Raw genomic sequence first — 19,332 nt, forward strand, 5'->3', positions numbered from 1 at the left:
TTGCAGAGATACCAATATAGTGACAAGTTGCACCCCTTGGTCAATTTGGAAAGACTGCGGAGAATATGAGAAAGAGACTCCGCCCTTTATCTCCTATAGACAGCCTTGGGAAACTACATATGCCTAATGCTTAATGTATTCTGTGCCAGTGTGAACCATCTATTGAACTGCCTCAGGAAAGAATAGTGTACTTGTGATACTAACCTGGCCTCATCATTCACTGCATCCACTCCTGCATGGCTGCAGTGTCTCTTTAACTCCTTCCTTGCACCTCAAAACATATCTACACCACGGGTACCTGAATCCACAAGAGGCAGAAGTGCTAAAGTCAGGGAGTGCCCTGAACGGAAGAAGAGGTGTCCCCTTCTCAACTTTGCATGGCCCAGGGAGCAAGATAGTCAGAGCTGCCACCGTGAGTACAACCAGTCCCATCAGCACCCCTGTGGCCCGCTGAACTTCCTAGGATAGACAATACATGTAACTAGTTGATCGCTTGTTTTCCGACTCCTGGAACCCCACCGATCATGAGAACAGGGTTCCAATTCCCCTGTTCTGATATGTTTTGCATTCGCACTTCCGCTCCATTCATTCTCTATGGGAGGGTCACAAACCAGCGGATGTTAACCCCATGTGTCACATGGCCAACCTTCTCTAAGGGCATTGTTTAAGTGAACCCCTCGTTCTTCACAGTACCCCTGATGGTGGGGATAGACTTTCCCCAGGAGAACACTAGGTCGCTACCTCCGCTGTTATCTGGATGCGGATAATGATGAAAGCGGCCAGGGAGGATACTGCTCACCTGAACACAGGACCCAGGAGTAAGTAAGGCGGCAGTAAGTAGGGGAACATTGGCGATCAGCAACCGCCATTACAGAGTGCAAGAGATAGCAGAGTAGAGCGCACGGCTATTCCTGGCACTGCCATAGAAAATGAATGGAACGGCAGTGCGCATGCATGACCTGCCGCTGCATCAACAGGACCCACGTTCTTGTGATCCTTGAGGATAATAGTGGTCAGAACTCCAGCGATCAGCTTCTTATCTCTATCCGGTGGATAGGGGATAACTTAAAAACTTTGTATCTTTGTAACTATCCCATTTAAAATCCACTAAGTTGACAATTGTGAGTCCTTTCAGTCCATGAAACCAAGTACATGCAGAAAAGTAAAGAAGGATCCCGGAGACAAATAGAGTTCCTCTGTCAGCTCTTCTTTATTGTTCAATTATAGTTGACAGACCGTGTACTTCTTTACTTTTCTGCAGCCTGCTACGGGAACACTCCCCAGGGCCTCTGGAGCCGGGACTACACATTTGACCAGGAAGGTGAGCTGGAATAATCTTTCCACATGAAACCAAGTACATGCTGACATAGTATCTACGTTTGAAAAAAAGACATAAGTTCATCAGGTTCAACCAAGGGATAGGAGGGGATGCAAATTTTATAAAAAAAGGGTGTAAGGCACAGACTTCTACTAATTTTCATAAGCATTAAATGGGTTATCTCACTTCAGAAAATGGCATTTATCATGTAGAAAAAGTTAATACAAGGCACTAATGTATTGTGATTGTCCATATCATCTCCTTTGCTGGCTTGATAAATTTTTCTATCACATTATACAATGCTCGTTTCCAGCACAAATACAACGTGGTTGGGATGGGATCTGCTGCCCATGGGTGCAGACAACCAGAGAGGCCGACGCTTTTTCCTGTAATATGCAAGCACAGCCACTCCTGCTGCGTTTCAGGGTGGAAACGAGAAGTGCATAATATGATGGAGAAATTAAACGTTCTTCCCCTTCTATGAAGAAACTGCACACAGATATCGACAATTTAGAATGGTATATTGATGAAGTACAATGCGTCAAATTAAACTGTTATATTAATGTACTACAATGTGTTGAATTAAACTGTTATACAAACGCAGTACAATGTTTTGTTTTAAACTGCGTTCAAATGTGCATTTTAAGGCTACTTTCACACCTGCGTTAGGTGCGGATCCGTCTGGTATCTGCACAGACGGATCCGCACCTATAATGCAAACGCTTAGATCCGTTCAGAACGGATCCGTTTGCATTACCATTTTTTTTGTTCATGATAATGCAAACGGATCCGTTTTGACTTTACATTGAAAGTCAATGGGGGACGGATCCGTTTGAAAATTGAGCCATATTGTGTCAACTTCAAACGGATCCGTCCCCATTGACTTAGGCTACTTTCACACTAGCGTTCGGAGCGGATCCGTCTGATGTTTCATCAGACGGATCCGCTCCGATAATGCAGACGTTTGCATCCGTTCAGAACGGATCCGTCTGCATTATAACTTAGAAAATTTTCTAAGTCTGAAAGTAGCCTGAGCGGATCCGTTCAGACTTTACATTGAAAGTCAATGGGGAACGGATCCGCTTGAAGATTGAGCCATATAGTGTCATCTTCAAGCGGATCCGTCCCCATTGACTTCCATTATAAGTCTGGACGGATCCGCTCGCCTCCGCACGGCCAGGCGGACACCCGAACGCTGCAAGCAGCGTTCAGGTGTCCGCTCACTGAGCGGAGCGGAGGCTGAGCGCTGGCAGGCGGATGCATTCTCAGCGGATCCGCCTCCACTGAGAATGCATTAGGGCCAGACGGATGCGTTCGGGGCCGCTCGTGAGCCCCTTCAAACGGAGCTCACGAGCGGACACCCGAACGCTAGTGTGAAAGTAGCCTTACATTGTAAGTCTGGACGGATCTGTTTGCCTCCGCACGGCCAGGCGGACGCCTGAACGCTGCAAGCTGCGTTCAGGGGTCCGCCTGCTGAGCGGAGGACAAACGGTGCCAAACTGATGCATTCTGAGCGGATCCGCATCCACTCAGAATGCATTAGGGCTGGATGGATCCGTTCGGGGCCGCTTGTGAGAGCCTTCAAACGGAACTCACAAGCGGAGCCCCGAACGCTAGTGTGAAAGTAGCCTAAAATGGTAGCAAAATTGCAACTGGTCTATAGAAATAAAAAGGCACAATTGTGCAGTGTATCCAACGAAATATATGCTGTTGGAGGTGCTAGGAATATGTATAAAAGATACTTAACTGTTTTTTTAATGGCTGGGTGATGAAGCACAGGGAAAAATTATATTTGTGCAGGCAATGCAGGGTTTTTGTGATTGCAGTGCATTATATGAAACTTTCTACTTGCAGTAGCTGCCATCCCTTCACTGTAAAATACACACAGAACTCTGACCCTATGCTGTCCCTTTCTGATAAAACCCTAACTTTCCTACCTATTTATTATTAATTATTATTAAAGCTCTGTACATATGATAAGCGGTATACATACATAATACAGACAATTGCACTAAGCATGAACACGATGAGTTACAGACTGCTACAGAAGGAGAGAGGGCCCTGCCCATGAGGGCTTACAATCTACAAGGTATGGAGGAAAGACACAGTAGGTGAGGGTAAAGCTGGTCATGGTGGTATAGCAGCAGCAGGGTCACTGGTTGTAGGCTTGTCTGAAGAGGTGAGTTTTCAACTTTCTTTTGAAGGATTCCACTGAAGGTGAGAGTCTGATATGTTGGGGTAGAGAGTTTCAGAGTATAGGGGATGCACGGGAGAAATCTTGAAGGCGGTTTTGAGAAGAGGTGATAAGAGGAGAGGAGAAAAGGAGGTCTTGTGAGGATCAGAGATTACGTGTGGGAATGTATTGGGAAAGTAGCTCAGATGTATGGAGGGGACAGGTTGTGGACGGCTTTATACATATTTGTTAGAATTTTGAACTGAATTCGCTGGGCAATGGGGAGCCAGTGAAGCGATTGGCAGAGGGCAGAGGCAGAGGAGTAATGGGGGTGAGAGGTGGATTAGTTGGGCAGCAGAGTTGAGGATAGATTGGAGGGGTGCGAGAGTGCTAGATAGAAGGCCACAGAGGAGGATGTTGCAGTAGTCTAGGCGGGAGATGAGGGCATGTAAAAGCATTTTTGCAGACTCATGGTTGAGGAATGCGCGGATGCGGGAGATATTTTTGACTTGGAGGCGGCAGGTGGTGGAAAGGGCTTGGATGTGTGATCTGATAGAGAGGGCAGAATCCAAGGTCACTCCAAGACAGCGGACTTGATTGACCGGGGAGAGTGTGCGGCCATTGATCGTGATAGATAGGTCTGTTGGGCGGGTTGAGCAAGATGGGGGAAATATCATAAATTCTGTTTTATCCATGTTAAGTTTAAGAAAGCGACAGGAGAAGGAGAATATGGAGGATAGGCATTGTGGGATTCTGGATAGTAAGGTGGTGGTGTCTGGACTAGAGAGGTAGATTTGGGTGTTGTCAGCATAAAAGTGATACTGAAAGCCATGGGACTCTATGAGCTGTCCCAGGCTGAGTGTGTAGATAGAGAAGAGCAGGGGTCCTAGGACAGAGCCTTGTGGGACACCAACAGAGAGGGAATGAGACAAGGAGGTGGTATGAGAGTGGGAGACGCTAAATGTCTGGTCTGTGAGGTATGATGCAATCCAGGAGAGGGCCAGGTCAGTGATGCCAAGAGATGAGAGTTTTTAACAGAAGAGAGTGGTCGACGATGTCAAAGGCAGAGGACAGGACAAGGAGAAGGAGGACAGAGTAATGTTTTTTTGGCTGTTAGCAGGTCGTTGGTGACTTTTTGTGCCAAAAGGAGACTAAATGGATCTTCACTCTAAATACGGTGGTACTCTGGGGACTCAATGAGAACAATAGTTTTGCCCCTTTTCTTTGAATCTACGACATGGACAAGTAGGAGGGCAATGTTTTTGCCTCAGCCCTCCGTTTGCGGCGTGGTATTTGACTGGGCCCTTGATGTGCTGGGTGGTGCCCTCTGACCCGGGCAGGCGCTTGGCGCATATAACAAGGTTTTAACAGGTGTAGTTTCATTAAGTTTTCACAGTTTTTAACTGTTCCTACTGTTTTTTGTACCTTCCCGACTAACTACCTTTGCTATGTTTCAGAGATCTGATTTTGGTTGCTGTCCTGCATTTATGCATCACTGATCTGCGTTTATCCGTATCAGACTTGGAGCTGTGGTCATTAAGAACGCCATTAGGATGAATTCTCCTCTGATATGATAATACACCTAGACTGAGGGGAACATTGTGGATGTTAGGTTTTAGATTGCCCACGCATATACCATGGGGTCGTGTCTCCTATTCAGGGATTGATTTGTGTATTTTTTGCACTTTGCACTGCATGTTCACATTTTGCACTGAGCACTCAGCACTTTAGCATTAAATTTATCTTTTAATCATGCGATTCACTTTTATTATTATTTTGTCCTATTTTTTTTATTGATTAATGTATGTGTATTGAGAATCATGACAATGAATTTTATATTTGCCATAACACTTTCCACTTTATGACAAAACGCATTGGTTCTCCAATAGGTTACCTATATGTACTGTTTTATGGTTTATTATCATTAGAATTTGCACATTATGCACTTTACTATAATGTGATTAATACTGTCCCCTAATGGAGATTTGTAGCACCATTGTGGCCATACAGCATCAAAGACGTTATGGGCTTATAATATATTCAATACCAATGTGAGGGCTTATGGTTGGCTTTGGCCTAATATGTTAGCTATTATAGCTCTTATATCCCTGCCTTTTTTTACCCCATAAACTGCTTTTGGGCAAGTTGCCCATCAGTATCATGGCGCCGGCGGTGACAAGCTGCGGCCGAGAGCCCAAGATATGTGGCTATGTGTACCTCTGAGCTCACTGGGGGATTTGAGTTGACGGCTCGTGATGGTCCCGCCCCTGGTGTGGGGCATGCGCACTCATATAATCACGTGACCGCCTTACCAGAATGTGACCGTAACAAGTCTCGCAGGATTTGGCGGCCATCTTTGAGAATGTGTTTCTCTCTGGCTGTTCAAACTGGAGCTCCTCCTCCAGTCCACAGGTGGAGATCATTTGCATTCCAGCAAACGAGGTAGACAACCTATTAGAAGGGCTATAAATAGCAAGGGTTTGAATGGGTTTTGTACGCCCCCAAGAGGAAGCGAGGTGAGACACGTGCCAGGGTTGGTGTTCTCCTGAAGCCCTTGGTCTGTATAAGTTTCTGTTTGAATGCTACTTGTGTATACTGGCTATTGCCTTTTCATTGTTTCTCTTTGCTTAGAGTGTGTCATACCACTTTCTTTGGTATCTCTAGTTTGGGATCCTTGGCACATGTTTATCAGCATGAGTATATAGGCCTGTGCAAGTATGTTTGTAGCATAATGGGTGTTGTTATGTAGTTAGCATTGACAGACATTGTTTGTGTCTTTTGCTACAGAGATTGCACACGCCATTGAGACTCATATATGCTGACCTTCTTGTGGCTTCTGTGGGGGAATGTTTTTCACTATGTCACTTTCCTGCATTGCTGCTAATTTATGCATTATGTCAGATTTTGTGTTTTGTATGTCTGTTTAACAATAAAGGATCATGTTACATTATATGTGTGTTCTCATGTTTTTGGTGCGCTAGATGAGAGAGTTTGTAACAGAAGAGAGTGGTCGATGGTGTCAAAGGCAGAGGACAGGTCAAGGAGAAGGAGGACAGAGTAATGTTTTTTTGGTTTTGGCTGTTAGCAGGTCATTGGTGACTTCGGTAAGGGCAGTTTCAGTTGAGTGGTTGCGTTGGAAGCCAGATTGTAGTCGGTCAAAGAGAGAGCAGGAGAAGAGGTGAGAGGACAGTTCAGAATAGGCATGTTGTTCAAGTAGCTTTGAGGCATATGGAAGAAGTGATATGGGGCAAAAACTGGACAAAGAAGATGGGTCAAGTGAAGGCTTTTTGAGGATGGGTGTAATGGTAGCATGTTTAAAACCAGAGGGGAAGACACCAGAGGTTAGTGATAGGTTAGGGCTGGGATAAACACTGTTGTGAGGTTAGGGATGAGGTGGGATGTGATTGGGTCAAGTGTGCAGGTGGTGAGATGTGATCTGGAGGGTAGGGTAAAAAGTTTTTCTTCTGTAATGGTGGAGAAGCTGGTTTTGGAGGAAGAGGACTAAGCAGTGGTATTAAATCTATGTAACTAAATCTATCCCTAAACTATCCCTGAAACACCCTTATATGACTCGTTTGTGTCTGTAATTGGTTTCTGTCAGGACACATGGTACACACATCCTCTCACATGGCAGGCTGAGCCCAGAATCTCATCTATGCTTTACAGATAGAAGAAAGCTAAAGGGAATGCCAAAATCCTCCCCCATGATTGGCTCACACTCACAGGCTGACTTTCAACCAATCAGGGTGGCTGTGGGCAGGCATTCCTCCCTCCCAGGGTCATGTGATCCTCCATATTTATCCTCTCTGCCCTGTGTCCCTCGCATTTCCACAGTAGGGTGCTGTTTTGCAAGAATCATACAAAGCGAATAGCTAGAACTTTGGATAACTTTGGCAGAAGATTTTTTATGAACTTTGTAATGAATCAAATTTGCTAAGGATCAATTTGCACATTTCTACTCTTTTTTTTTTTTTTTTTACAGATTATTTTAAGCCTTTTGTACATTCAAAGGCTACAGCGGACACCTAAGATTTATATTTTAACACATTTTTGGTCATTTATTGCCTGTTTTACAGTAGCTGTAAGCCATGTGGGGTTTAATTTTAACCATATAGATTTGTTAACTCTAGGAATAAATTTAGCAGTAAAATTACCCAAAGTAGATTTAAAGCTCTCCCATTTTGCATCTGTAGTATTCTGTGACAATAATATGGGTGCCTTCACACATTGCTGAAAGATCCACCAGAAAATATGCAGCATATGGGGTTGAAAAATATTAATCCCAGCGGTGTGTTCTGCTGTGGGATAACATTCTGAAGGGTAAATAAGGATGTGTTGTGGCTTTTCTAAAGCAGTATGTCTCCATTCATTTGAGTGGGGGGTGTAATCTGCACAGAAATCCACCAAGAAATCTGCATCCTAATCCGCTCTTAAAAATCTGCACCGGCATATTTTCTGGTGGATTTTGTCTAAAGGCACCCTTAATCTCCCACATAAAGTGAAAAGCAAGTACATACCTGTAGTTATCTTTTATTTGCTGTTCTGCTTTTCTTTCAGACAATGATTTCTCCAGATTTTTCTGTAGGGTGCTCGCCTAAATGATAGGAGATAACAGATGCGTTGGTTGAGAAATGTTGACAACTAGTGATATCTAGCAACTTGTTATATGACTTACTGGGTGCTCATCAGACTGAAAGAGCAAAATACTTGTATTTTCTTGATTCTGGACAGTAACCACAAAAAGAGAATTGTAAGGGTGGCCACCCATAACAGAACGGCAGCTTTCTATAGTCTTCAATGGGATACTTTCCAGGCTGTCCTATATGAAATAATAGATAAGCTATTATTATTTTAAATAAAAACATTATAATAATGTGTAATAAAATATGCGATAATGAAAAAAATTTGAATTGTGATTTTTATATATAATAGCTATTACTTTCGTATGACAAAGTGCAACAAGATGGAAGTACCTTTTCATACCTAGCAAGTTTTGTGGATGAGAAAAGGGGATATGTTTTTTAAAAGTATGGTGCCGTTAGCAGCCCATTTTTTTAACAGCTCTCTTTTTGCACATTATGGTTCAATCATAGTAATTAGTGTTGAGCTAATCAAAGCCAAACGAATTGACTTCGATCCGAATTTCAGGAAAAATGTGATTCGCCATGAAGCCGAATTTCCTCGCCTCCGTGGTAACAAATCAATTTTTCCTGAAATGATAGCAAAAAAAAAAAAAACATACTCGCCTCATCGAATTGCTCGCACAAGCAGGAGTGCGCTGGCTGGGTGTGGTGACATTATCAGTGATGATGTCACTCCAGACGGCCAGCGTGATGACCTGAAGACGTTAGCACGTCACTGCGTGAGATTTCACGCAGTGTCTTTAATCAAAATGGCCTCGATGGACTCTCTGCGAGCCAATGGATAAGGTTGTTTTTATTTTTTACTAGATTAAACCCTGAAACCCACAATTGTAGCATCAGATGCTATGATCAGTGATGAACGTGATGACATCTGAGGAGTTCAATGACAGGGGGTGGCGGGATTAGCATTCCCCGTTGTAAAGAGAAATATTAATTATTGCTATTTTGGGTAATCTCAATAATATTCATAAATAGGCGTGAGTCGTCTAGTGATGACTCCGCCTAGTTATACCTTAGAAGAAAACTCTATTAGCTAATTGTCTAACGAACTAGCTACCTTTGTTGCCTTTACTCTACACTGAACTACATGCGACTATTGCTGCTACTATGGCGGCGACTATAAACGACTATACACTGCGTTATGAACAATACAGTATATTTACAGTCTACTTATTTCTATAATTATATATATTTATATCTAAGGACATATAAATATATATATTTATAGTCGCACACAGTAATATAATTAAACACACTACAACACAGCAATCACTGCACACTACACAATGCACCATTCCTATTCCACCCCACAAACTAGCTATACATTACACTTACACATACCAGCAACCCACCCAACCTATCTACACACTGTCCCTACGGGCACAAGGGGTTCACAATAACCGTCGTGCAGCAGTAAAGGGGTTACGGCTGCAGGGAGCAGTGAAGGGGTTAATTATCAGGATCAGCCCAGCGAGGGGTTAATCAAGCAGCAGGGGTAAAGGCTATGGTTCAGGGCAGCAGGGGTTAATGCTAGACCTGGGTATGCAGGGGAGCAAGGCTGGGGTCTGCAGGGGTTAATGCAGCAGGTGTATGGGACAGGGCAGCAAGGGTAAGATTGCAGGGGTCAAAGCAGGGGTAGAAGCGTTGGTGGTATAGTATTGATTAATAAACAAAGGGTTCGTTGGTGGTATAGGGTTATAATACTCAGCCAGCTCATTTTCCAAGGGTTGCTCGTCTTTAGGGGATGGTCCTCGCTTGAGCTCGTTGTCCTGGTGTTTATTCTCACATGGCATGACTCGTTTCACAGGGGATGGTTCCCGCTTCAGTGGGGCTGTAGGGGTTAACTTCTGAGTGCCGGCTGCGCTCTCCTACCTATGGGGGTGTCCGGGATTCTGCCTCCCTGAGCGCCGCACGGCCGGGGTATTTAAACCCGACCGCGCTCGCTCCTGTCTTCCCGCACTGCAGGCGTGCGCACGCACGCCTACAGCCAAGTCCACGCGGGCTGGTGTGGCGATATGATGTCACAGCACCAGCCTGGGCAACCTGGCGCGCGCTTCTAGGTGGGGGGATCCTCCCGCCTGTGGATATATTGCATACCTCCAGTGCTGTAATTACAGCGCCGGAGGTACGCAGCATACAGGGGCAGGGGAGCTCTTTGTTCCCCTGTCCCAGTTATGGATAACATCTCCAGCACTGCCGAAGATGTTATCAAAAGGCAGAGAACCTTTATTGATCCTCTGTCCTTTGAAGTAGCCGAAACTGGACATAATTGTCCAGTTGTCGGCCTCTTCCTCCTGCAGGCACATACCAGAGTGGGGGCATCCGTGACTGGGGGGATATTGGCCACATTTAAGCATACAGTATATATCTATATAGATCCTTGGGCAAATCTATATACATATATACAGTCAGGTCCATAAATATTGGGACATCAACACAATTCTAACATTTTTGGCTCTATACACCACCACAATGGATTTGAAATGAAACAAACAAGATGTACTTTAACTGCAGACTGTCAGCTTTAATTTGAGGGTATTTACATCCAAATCAGGTGAACGGTGTAGGAATTACAACAGTTTGCATATGTGCCTCCGACTTGTTAAGGGACCAAAAGTAATGGGACATAATAATAATCATAAATCAAACTTTCACTTTTTAATACTTGGTTGCAAATCTTTTGCAGTCAATTAGAGCCTGAAGTCTGGAACCCATAGACATCACCAGACGCTGGGGTTCATCCCTGGTGGTGCTCTGCCAGGCCTCTACTGCAACTGTCTTCAGTTCCTGCTTGTTCTTGGGGCATTTTCCCTTCAGTTTTGTCTTCAGCAAGTGAAATGCATGCTCAAACAGATTGAGGTCAGGTGATTGACTTGGCCATTGGATAACATTCCACTTCTTTCCCTTAAAAATCTCTTTGGTTGCTTTTGCAGTATGCTTTGGGTCATTGTCCATCTGCACTGTGAAGCGCCATGCAATGAGTTCTGAAGCATTTGGCTGAATATGAGCAGATAATATTGCCAGAAACACTTCAGAATTCATTCTGCTGCTTTTGTCAGCAGTCACATCATCAATAAATACAAGAGAACCAGTTCCATTGGCAGCCATACATGCCCACGCCATGACACTACCACCACCATGCTTGACTGATGAGGTGGTATGCTTAGGATCATGAGCAGTTCCTTTTCTTCTCCATACTCTTCTCTTCCCATCACTCTGGTACAAGTTGATCTGGGTCTCATCTGTCCATAGGATGTTGTTCTAGAATTGTGAAAGCATTTTTAGATGTCGTTTGGCAAACTGTAATCTGGCCTTCCTGTTTTTGAGTCTCACCAATGGTTTACATCTTGTGGTGAACCCTCTGTATTCACTCTTGTGAAGTCTTCTCTTTATTGTTGACTTTGACACACATACACCTACCTCCTGAAGAAAGGGTGTTTTCTTCACCAGGGAAGGAATTCTTCGGTCATCCACCACAGTTGTCTTACGTGGTATTCCAGGTCTTTTGGTGTTGCTGAGCTCACCGGTGCGTTCCTTCTTTTTAAGAATGTTCCAAACAGTTGTTTTGGTCACGCCTAATGTTTTTGCTATCTCTCTGATGGGTTTGTTTTGTTTTTTCAGCCTATTGATGGCTTGCTTCACTGATAGTGATAGGATCTCATCTTGAGAGTTGACAGCAACAGATTCCAAATGCAAATAGCACACTTGAAATGAACTCTGGACCTTTTATCTGCTCATTGTAATTGGGATAATGAGGGAATAACACACACCTGGCCATGGAACAGCTGAGAAGCCAATTGTCCCATTACTTTTGGTCCCTTAACAAGTGGGAGGCACATATGCAAACTGTTAAAGCACATCTTGTTTGTTTCATTTTAAATCCATTGTGGTGGTGTATAGAGCCAAAAATCTTTGAATTGTGCGAATGTCCCAATATTTATGGACCTGACTGTATGTACTCAATATAAACCTGCGGCATAAATAGGCATCTATAAGCCCACATATATACCCATGTACTGGGCCCACATACAGGGGACCCATATATACATGGCCATGCAGGCAATATATATCCCTATTGGCCATATAAGAGGCCAATATACACTCACCCAAAGAATTATTAGGAACACCATACTAATACGGTGTTGGACCCCCTTTTGCCTTCAGAACTGCCTTAATTCTACGTGGCATTGATTCAACAAGGTGCTGATAGCATTCTTTAGAAATTTTGGCCCATATTGATAGGATAGCATCTTGCAGTTGATGGAGATTTGAGGGATGCACATCCAGGGCACAAAGCTCCCGTTCCACCACATCCCAAAGATGCTCTATTGGGTTAAGATCTGGTGACTGGGGGCCATTTTAGTACAGTGAACTCATTGTCATGTTCAAGAAACCAATTTGAAATGATTTGAGCTTTGTGACATGGCTACTTCCAGCAGGATAAATGCACCATCAGAGGATGGGTACACGGTGGTCATGAAGGGATGGACATGGTCAGAAACAATGCTAAGGTAGCCCGTGGCATTTAAACGATGCCCAATAGGCACTAAGGGGCCTAAAGTGTGCCCAGAAAACATCCCCCACACCATTACACCACCACCACCAGCCTGCACAGTGGTAACAAGGCATGATGGATACATGTTCTCATTCTGTTTACGCCAAATTCGGACTCTACCATTTGAATGTCTCAACAGAAATCGAGACTCAGCAGACCAGGCAACATTTTTCCAGTCTTCAACAGTCCAATTTTGGTGAGCTCGTGCAAATTGTAGCCTCTTTTTCCTATTTGTAGTGGAGATGAGTGGTACCCGGTCGGGTCTTCTGCTGTTGTAGCCCATCCGCCTCAAGGTTGTGCGTGTTGTGGCTTCACAAATGCTTTGCTACATACCTCGGTTGTAACGAGTGTTTATTTCAGTCAACGTTGCTCTTCTATCAGCTTGAATCAGTCGACCCATTCTCCTCTGACCTCTAGCATCCACAAGGCATTTTCGCCCACAGGACTGCCGCATACTGGATGTTTTTCCCTTTTCACACCATTCTTTGTAAACCCTAGAAATGGTTGTGCGTGAAAATCCCAGTAACTGAGCAGATTGTGAAATACTCAGACCGGCCCGTCTGGCACCAGCAACCATGCCACGCTCAAAATTGCTTAAATCACATTTCTTTCCCATTCTGACATTCAGTTTGGAGTTCAGGAGATTGTCTTGACCAGGACCACCTCCCTAAATGCATTGAAGCAACTGCCATGTGATTGGTTGACTAGATAATTGCATTAATGAGAAATAGAACAGGTGTTCCTAATAATTCTTTAGGTGAGTGTATATACAGATATACATATATATCAATGAAGGGGCAGATACATATATATATATATTGTGCAAGGGTCCGTCATTGACGGAAGGTGCGTGTGACGAGGTTCCTGGCCTCGGTGAGATAGGAACCGGTTATTTTGTGTGTCACCCGCAGCTAGTGCTCGCTGACACAGTTTTTTCTTAGTGTGGCTGAAAAGCTGATTCGGGCCGGTTCTTATTGGGAGCAGCCAAAGAGCAGGGTGGGTGGCTGTTCCCCACGTCCAGGCCAGGTTTTGGGCTGGGGTTTAAAAACCCAGCAAGCAACTCAGCTGGGTGTGGAATGAACCTCCAGGTGATAGTGGAGCACTGTGTTTTGGGAGCTGAGGAGTAGTGTTGAGCGAACTTGTGTTTTAAGTTTGGCGTCTAAAGTTCGGGTTCGGGTTATCGAAGAATCGCGTTGTGGATTCCGCTACCAAGGACCATAACGGAATTTAGAATCCATAACGCGATTCTTCGATAACCCGAACCCGAACTTTAGACGCCGAACTTAAAACACAAGTTCGCTCAACACTACTGAGGAGTTCTACCATACTACAAGGCTGAGAGCTGCACGAGAGCTGCCAGCTAGAGGCCAGGCGTCCTCAAGCCTGCTGTGGATTGCCAGGTGACGTGTTTCTTTGACTTCTGTGGACCTTTGCTGTGTGAATTAACATGAGGATTTCTGCAGTGTGAATTAACACCAGGGCTCTGCCTAGTATTGTGTTTTTTTTATTTCCTGCCTTTTTGTGTGAATAAACACTGACTTTTGTATATCAAATGTGGTTTTGCCTCTGTATTGCAGCCGCTTACCCTGCCTACCAGAGCAAATACCTACAATATCTATATATACTCCCACTTCACTTCCATCTACACCTGTCATCATTCCCACTACATACAAAGGATTGCCCTTCATGACAATGTAATTCATCATAATTCTAATTTCTTTGTGAAATTCAGCGAAGCAGCTGAATCAAATTTTTCATAAATTTGCTCATCACTAATAGTAATCCTTCACACATTGGCCCCTTAACAAAGCCAGCCACAGTGGTTCCATTAAATCGCCAGACACTTAGCCTCCAAGAGCCAGCTACCATGTTGTTTTACAAATTACTGGTCTATCTGGAAGATACGTTCATTTTTTTTTTTTTTTTCAGATAGATGAGATGGAAGAAGCTCTTCTTTGAGAACAGTAATGTGATGTATGAACTTTATAGTATGCAGCACTTGCAGCTCTAAGGCTAGATTCACACACTGAAATCTGGGACTAGATTTAAAAGCAAGAGTTAGTCCAAAAAGCTCTATACCACATTTGCATCCAGTACCAGTTTTCACAATAAAACCTACGTGTGAACCCGGCTTTACAATACTGAAACAGCTTCTGTTATGGCACAATGCACTGTGATGATGACATCCTCCTCATGTAGTGACAGCAGCTTGGACTGTGGAATTTGATATGGCTTTGCCTGTAGTAACTATGATGTAGTGATGGACGAACATCGGCCAGGACGTTTCACGAACGCGATCAAATATTCGCGAACCGCAAGTTCGTGGTGGGCCCCATTCACTTTAATGGCAGGCAAACCTGAAAAACTTTCAGGTCATATTTGCAGCCACTAAATACAAGAAGTACACAAATCGTCCCACAACATGGACAGTGACATACCACAGGGGGATCAATGGCAAAAATTCCCCCAAAAATATGTATTTTAATCAGGGGCCATTTTTATGCGCCTTAAAGGGAAATAAATGTGCCCTGCTGGAGCCTAGAAACATTTTATTTTAGGCCACGGGAGCACAGGCACCAAAAATTAGGCATTCACCTGACAGAAAACATCAAGTCGTTGGATATCAATTTTACTGCAGGCCAGTACAAATAGATGTCAAATACATATGCTTAAAAAAGAACAAAAAATATAAAATTGGATTAAAACGAAATCCCCCATCCTGAAAAAACCCTAAATGATAATAGTTGAAATTCGATAACACGTGGTCATAGTCAACAGGTGTTGACGAACATCGGCCGGGACGGTGCGCGAAGGCGATCAAATGTTCGCGAACCGCAAGTTCGTGGCGGGTCCTATTCACTTTAATGGCAGGCAAACCTGAAAAACCTTCAGCTCCTATTTGCAGCCAGCAAATACTTAGTAGAAGTGCACAAATAGTCCCACAACATGGACAGTGACATACTAGAGGGGGATCAATGACAAAAATTGCAACAAAAAATGTGTCTTAATCAGGGGACATCTTGAAAAAAACCCTAATGATAATAGTTGAAATTCGATAACACATGGTCGTCACTAGTGTTGAATTCCTCAGAGGCCGCAACAATTATTCATTCAGTGTACAGAAAAGAACAAGTATGTATGTGGCTGGAGGTAGATTACACGGTCATTGGATATCAATTTTACAGCAGGCCAGTGGACTACTATCCTCGGTCTCCTTCCCCTAGCCACGGACAACACCAGGGATCCCAGAAAAGTTTAAAGCATGCTGTTCTTGCTCCTCCTCCGCCCCGGCACCATCCTCCTCTGGCTCCTCTTCAGACTCCTGTGGATTTGTCTCGGATGGAGTAGCCCTACCTGGGAATTCATCCAGCATTGCGACTTCCTCATCTTCCTGCTCCTGCTCCTTGACGGCTTGATCAATGACACGACACAATGCATGCTCCAGAAAGAAGGCGTAAGGTACGATGTCACTGATAGCACCCTGGCTGTGACTGAACAGTTTGGTGATCTCATCAAATGGCTGCAGAAGACTGCATGCGCCACGCATGAGCAGCCACTGGCGCGGTGAAAAAAAAAACAAGCTCCAGAACCTGTGCTGCCGCAGAGTTCGTACAGGTAGTCGTTAACTGCATATTTCTGCTGGAACAGCCTATCAAGCATATACAAGGTGGAGTTCCAGCACGTCAGACAGACACAAATCAGATAACTGACGGGCAGGTGGTGTCGCCGCTGAACGTCAGCAAGGCGAGCCATGGTCATGTAAGATCTTCTAAAATGGCCAGAGATTTTCCTGGCCTGCCACAAGACGTCCTGGACCCCCGGGTATTTGGCAACAAATCGCTGCACTACTAAGTTCAGGAAGTGTGTGTAATGCCGCCGACGCGACGGCCTTTTCTTCATCTGCCGCGGTCCTTGCGTTCCACCGTGGAACGCGGAAGACGCGCGGGTTGTGACGCGGTGGCTGCGTTCCACGGTGGAACGCGGAAGTCATCCGGACCAATCAGAGGTCCCTATTGCACTTCCTGGTTCCATTTAAGGGGGCTGGTGAGGCGGCATGGCGTGCTGTAATTGTTTGTCGGTACGCCTGCTGCCTCACCACCTGTGTATGGGATCTAGGAGCCGAACCTTTCACCTCACCCCCGCTGTCATCTGGGAGACGGATCCGCACCACAACCGGACCCGCTCCAGTTACCCAGCTGCCATCCGGAGGACAGATCTGCTCAGTAACCGGACCCTTCTCATTCCCACACTACCATCTGGAAGACGGATCCGCTCCGGCCTGATACTGCCGCCATCCTTGGAAGTTTCCACCATCGCTTTGCCCTGCCAATCGCAAGTACCCTTTATGTGAGAGAGCTTCTCTCCTTTACATACATGCAGGCTGAGATAACTGTGTAGGATTCTTACTGAGTGCCCCCTGCTAACCTGCGGCAGCTACCGCACACTAACATACTAACACCTACCCGCAGTCTATGAAGCAATAGTACTGTGCGGACCTGAGTTGTACTTTTTCCTCCTGATCACGTGATGGTAGAATCTCTAACTCACCGTTGAGGTTGTGAGTGACGCCTGAGATTCATATCTGATTGATCCTAATAACCCGCAGTTGAGATCCACTGTTGAAAAATTGCAGACGTGACAGTATTACAGCACCCCAAAGATGGATCCAGCGGAACTCGCTAGACATATGGTTTCTTTATCCCAGAGAGTTGAGACCTTGTCTGCCTCTGTGCAGGACCTGCAGCTGGAGAACCAGAGATTGCGTACTTTGGTTAACCAAAACACAGGTGCTACACCTCCCAGAGAGGGACCTGAACCCAAGGTCTGTGCCCCCGAACCCTTCTCCGGGGATAGGAAAATATTCCGTCAGTTCATAAGTTCGTGTAGACTCATGTTTGATCTACGTCCACGCACTTACTACAATGACCGTATAAAGGTACTCACACTCATTTCCTACCTTAAAGGGGAACCCCGAGCCTGGGCCGAGACCTACTTTGATGAAGAGGATGAGGTCCTAGATTCTTTCCCCAGATTCATGGAGGCCATGGCACTCCTCTATGATGACTCTAGTAAACAATTGACCGCTGAGACTGCCATCAGAGCACTCAAACAAGGCCGCCGACCAGTCGAAGATTATATAGCCGAGTTTAAACGGTGGGCCAGGGAGACGGAGTGGAATAACCTCAGTCTTCGTAACCAGTTCCGCCTCGGCCTTTCGGAGGCCTTGAAAGATGAGATTGCCCGTGATGAGTTACCTCCCACCTTAGACGACCTAATCCAACGCTCTGTTACGATTGACCGCCGCCTCCGTGAACGGAGAGCCGAGAGAGTCTTCATCCCCACACCAGTAGTAAGAGGAGCCAGATTTACCCCTAAAGAGGAACCAATGGAGCTAGGAACCCTACGGGGACCCCTCACGCCGGCTGAAAAGGCCAGGAGACGCACGTTGAACCTATGTCTCTACTGTGCCTCCCCTGACCACGTAGTAGACGACTGCCCGGCGGTTAAAAAGAAGACAGAAGGTAGGGAGATACATATCTGCAAATTGACACATAGTCTCTGCCACCGCAATTCTTACATATACATTTCTCTCAGCTTACAGTGGGATACCGAGAGGATTATCGTCAAGGCCATGATAGACACCGGAGCCTGCGGCAACTTTATAGATTCACATCTGGTTAAGTCCAATAAAATACCCCACACCCTGAAGCAGAAACCCGTCTCAATCATTTTTTTAGATGGGTCCACATCCCCTTCAGGACCAATCTCTCATCACACCCAACCGCTGCTCGTGGCCTGTGGAGAGGGTCACATAGAACACCTTATATTCGATGTCATTTCCTCTCCCATGTTCCCTGTAGTACTGGGGCTTCCCTGGATCAGACTACACCAACCTTCTCTCCTCTGGCCTACAGGGGAGGTACAGTTGGATTCCCATTACTGTACCACCACTTGTTATCCAAACACTGCACTTATGCAGGTCGCTCCCATGGGGCTACCTCCCCATCTCGCTGAATTCGAAGATGTTTTCAGCCAATCTGGTGCAGCCACACTTCCCCCACATAGACCCTATGACTGCCCAATTGACCTTATCCCAGGCAGTCCTCTTCCCACGGGCCGCATTTATCCGCTTTCCCAACCAGAATTAGTCCACCTGAAGGCCTACCTAGATGAAAATATAAAAAAGGGTTTCATAAGGCCCTCAACCTCACCTGCTAGCGCAGGGATGTTCTTTGTGAAAAACAAGGATGGCGGATTAAGGCCAATAATTGACTACAGAGGACTCAACAAAATTACCATAAAAAACCGCTACCCTCTTCCGCTCATCCCCGAACTGATCGAGAGGTTACAATCATCCCGTATTTTCACCAAACTTGACCTCAGAAGCGCATATAACTTGATCAGGATCCGGGAAGGGGATGAGTGGAAGACGGCTTTCAGAACCAGATACGGACTGTTCGAGTACATGGTAATGCCTTTCGGGTTGTGCAATGCCCCGGCGACGTTCCAGCATTTCGTTAACGATATTTTTCGTGATCTGCTGGACGTCTGCGTAGTAATCTATTTGGATGACATTCTGGTGTACTCGGACAGTCCTACCGACCACAGGAGGCACCTAAGATGGGTGCTGTCCCGTCTTCGG

General features: G+C 45.3%; 1 protein-coding gene across 3 annotated transcripts in view; it reads right to left on the bottom strand.

The window, feature by feature from the left end:
• EPS8L3 (EPS8 like 3) overlaps window positions 1–19,332 on the bottom strand; it is a 193,622-nt gene that overhangs the window by 84,493 nt on the left and 89,797 nt on the right. For all 3 annotated transcript variants that reach the window (XM_040424086.1, XM_040424084.1, XM_040424085.1), the window contains exons 6-7: window positions 8,167–8,310; window positions 8,009–8,085 (exon numbers count right to left, since the gene is read on the bottom strand). In XM_040424086.1, coding sequence (XP_040280020.1) covers window positions 8,009–8,085; window positions 8,167–8,310 — 221 coding nt within the window. The remainder of the gene's footprint in view (window positions 1–8,008; window positions 8,086–8,166; window positions 8,311–19,332) is intronic.

Source organism: Bufo bufo, chromosome 3 (assembly GCF_905171765.1).
Source record: "Bufo bufo chromosome 3, aBufBuf1.1, whole genome shotgun sequence".
NCBI lineage: Eukaryota > Metazoa > Chordata > Amphibia > Anura > Bufonidae > Bufo > Bufo bufo.